Consider the following 3764-nt stretch of genomic DNA (forward strand, 5'->3'; position numbering starts at 1 on the left):
GACATAATGTTTTTGAAGCGATAACAGATGCCTCTATAAAATTTGAGATTGATTCACAACACTGTTTTGTGATTATTAATTATTAAAGTTTTCAATTAACACGGCCTCTTATGGGAAAAATAAAAATTCCTGGAAATATAGTCCAAAATATAAAATTTCGTTGAAATCTTGAAAATTTACTATTGAACAAAAAAAAAAACAAGGGAAAAAATTCCCGAACAATGAACAAATTTTTTTTTTCATTGATTTCTTCAAACAATTTAATATTTATCCATAAAATCTATGGCTATTACTTCAACTAATTAACGCATTAGAATATTATTTGAAAATTCATTGCGATAAATATAACAAATTACATAAAGGGTCATGAACTTTTTATTCCGACTATACCTGCGGAACATCCTCAATACATTATAAATGTTCATTTTTTTCCAATGTCACGGAACCAAAATTTGTCAATCCTATTAGTATTAATATTGTTAATCCATTGTTCGATTATTAAGATAGTGTATTGATCTAAAATAATCGTTCGAACTTGATAGGAAAAAGTATAAACCACAGATCAAACTAATTGCGTTTAATAATGACAATGAGAAACATAATCAATAGAGTGAAAGGAAATGAGTTGTTGAGTAATAACGTCTACAAAATGAATCTTGATCAATACTGAAAAGCGCATTAAGTCACCGTCAGTCATATCTCGCATTATTGATTCACGCTTACGATGGTGTATGTCATTGAACCCTTACTCTATACCTCCGATATAATTACATGGACCCTATAGCCTATATACCTTTTGTCGGCCCCACAAAACCCCAACGATTTTGCCTATTCCCTCTTCTATAAGTCTCAACTACCTTTAATCACGCGATGGCTCGGCCCAATCGCTGGGCACATCTTTCCCATTCTCCAAAAAGTTTCCCCCAAGTGTTTCTGATCATCCTCAAAGAATCTACCTCGTATCGTTAGAATAAAAACAACGCCATCGAGTGCCTCAGGGGCCCCAGCCAGGGGCAATTATGGTATCCGAAGACACGGCTAACCAAAAAGAATAAAAGAAATAAAGAATACGGAATAATGAAAAGGTTCCCCAAGCAAGTTACGACTTGTCTGACAACGTCAATGCTGCGCGCGCACACTCATCGCGAAATTCAATAGTGGCTATTGCCATGTAAGAAAGTTGAAAGGCTTTCGTTTGATTAATGCGCAATGGCAGAGAATTACAAAGTATCGGAGAATCAACTGAAAATATTTTCCACTCAAACACGAACAAGCAACCCGTTGTCGTAGGTCGCAGGGAATAACCAGTGACTAGAGCTGTTTATGACCTAAGGGGCCCAACACGTGGACCAACTCGAAATACAAAATCTTATCTATGGAGCAGACCCCACACGTACCCTGGACCAATTAGTTATCAGCGGTCACTTTTCAACCAACTCGCGAGCAAGAAACATTGGAATATCAACGCAGCCTTAATTATATCGAATCTTTATCTAAGCATGGCATATTAAAATTAATTAAAAAAGTTTATCAACAACTTGTACAATATATCAGCGAATACTGAATACTGTGTTTAACACGTAAAAACACCACGCGCATACGCCAACGCGGAAATATCAAGCGATGCGCGATTAGTGGGATAAAGGTGTGGAAAATGAAAAAAATTAATGAGCGGATGGAGCTGTGATAGGCGTAAAAAGACGTAAAATTCCGCACAATCCAGTACGAGAAACATTTTTCTAATGTGACATGCAGTAAGTAAAAGTGATGAAATCTTACAAAGTGTGCGTTAATGCGAGAAAAATGTAGAATTAGTGGGATATCATAGCGAAAAATTTAAAGTGATGGCATAAATGTAACTACTCAATTTCTACTCAAGGATTTTATAACCGCGCATGCGCCACCGCGAGAGAAATTTCAAACCAACGTTAATTTAAAATAAACGGGACAAAATCTTGAAAAAGAATATCATCAAACCCACTGCTGAGCACATTCTATTCTCGAATTCGACGGTACGCATGCGTCGGTGCTAGGAAATTTTCAAATACTCTTCGGAATAACACTTCAATTCTTAATGGTCTTATTATCTCCTAATCCAGATTTATCGTTAAGAGATCCGAAAAATTTTCAAACTTTTTTGACATAAGGATTAATGGCACTTACGCATGCATGAATGAAATCGGCGATAAAATAGATAAAAACGATAAATTTGACTCACCTTGAAGTCACCTCCGTGAATCGGCGTCGCATCGCTCGACATTTTGTGCGACATTCTTTTCTCAAAGATCCAACCTCCAATATGAGAGATCAAACTCTCGTCTTATTAATTAAAATATTCTCCCTCACTGAACACCAGTTGAAGTCTTCCTGGATGGATTGAACAATTGATGTGAAACAGACACATTCAATTAAAATCAATCAAAAATCGCGCTGACACACTCCCGGGTGAATGCGCGTAGTATATAAATAACTCGTTACAATTATATCCACAATATCTACAATATATGTATAGATATATACATGTATAATAAATATATCTCCTCGTATCTACTTTTATTTTTCAAGCAAAGAAGTGCCAACTTCTGCTCCCTCTCCTTTTTACACTATTGTCAATTATCTATATTGACTTGTATTTTTTTGTTGGATCCTCGTGTAGGAAAAAATGGAAAATAAAATAAAAAAAAGAACAACAACTGCCACGTTTGGTTTTTTTCTAAGCCTCAAATATCTCAGTGGAGTTGTGGCCGTTGTGATTGTTGGGAAGTCTCAACGAGGAATGACGAGTCGCTACTTGCTATGGCTATGATGTGTGAGGTGGGAGGCCATATTCCGTTTCGAGCATCGGTCTCTCTTCTCTTGTCCTCTTCCCTCTCATTCCACCTAATAGCCTTTTCTTTCTCACATCTTCCATCCCCTCCACTCTGAGCTTATATCCAACCCCACCATCACTCCATTCCCCACCATCGCTTATGTCTAGGACTCTCAACCCCTACTACGTTTCAATTCTACTCACACTACTCGCAGCAAACATTTTTTCGCACCAATATAGCGCAACAGAACAAAAAACAGTTTTTATTTTCACAAAGAAAATCTGCGTGGCGCCTTCGTATTACGTGGGTGAATAGATTGGACCGCTCAATCAATGGGGAAATGCATGAGATCGCTTTCGACGAAAACAGCTTTCTGGGGGTGGAGTTGAATCGTTACAGAGGGTGAATTCTTTAGGGGAACTAGTATATCAGAGGGATTACGGCTCTTCCAGGACAAGCGTTCTCTTCAACAAATATCGAGTGGATTCATGCATATTTCAAGGTACACATTCGAAGAATTCAAATTCTTCGTCAATCTTAGTTTTTTAAAAACTAGGCGAATTAGCCAGGCTGCGTGAGATCGATACTTGAATTATTTTTTCAAGTTCTATTGTTTCTTAACTTGTTATATTCCGTGAAAACCACTTGACTTTCTTGATAACTTATTAACACTAATATAATGATGAAATTGGAATGCCAATAAAGTGTGGGACATTATGTTCAGAAGAAAAAAAATGTTCTATAAATTCATGAAAATCCAACCGAGTCGCAACCAATACATCACAATATGAAGAACGAATGATTCGTTCTGACAATGTATATCGTTTTTTCCTTCACTTTTCACTCAAAAAGGCAGAAAAATGCAACCGCAGGTGAATTATCAAACGTATCATTTTTACATTAACTCTACAAATAAGTAATAAGTGGATGGACGGTTGAGAATTCTTTTTTTTT

At 36.6% G+C, this 3764-nt stretch overlaps 1 protein-coding gene across 1 annotated transcript in view; it reads right to left on the minus strand.

Moving 5' to 3' along the window:
- LOC105271962 (proton-coupled amino acid transporter 2) overlaps nt 1-2778 on the minus strand; it is a 23147-nt gene extending 20369 nt beyond the window's left edge. The window contains exon 1 of the mRNA XM_011313798.1: nt 2219-2778. Within this exon, the coding sequence (XP_011312100.1) occupies nt 2219-2272 (54 nt within the window). The 5' untranslated portion in view covers nt 2273-2778. The remainder of the gene's footprint in view (nt 1-2218) is intronic.
- Between the last annotated feature and the right edge of the window lie 986 nt (nt 2779-3764).

Source organism: Fopius arisanus, unplaced genomic scaffold (assembly GCF_000806365.1).
Source record: "Fopius arisanus strain USDA-PBARC FA_bdor unplaced genomic scaffold, ASM80636v1 scaffold00130, whole genome shotgun sequence".
NCBI lineage: Eukaryota > Metazoa > Arthropoda > Insecta > Hymenoptera > Braconidae > Fopius > Fopius arisanus.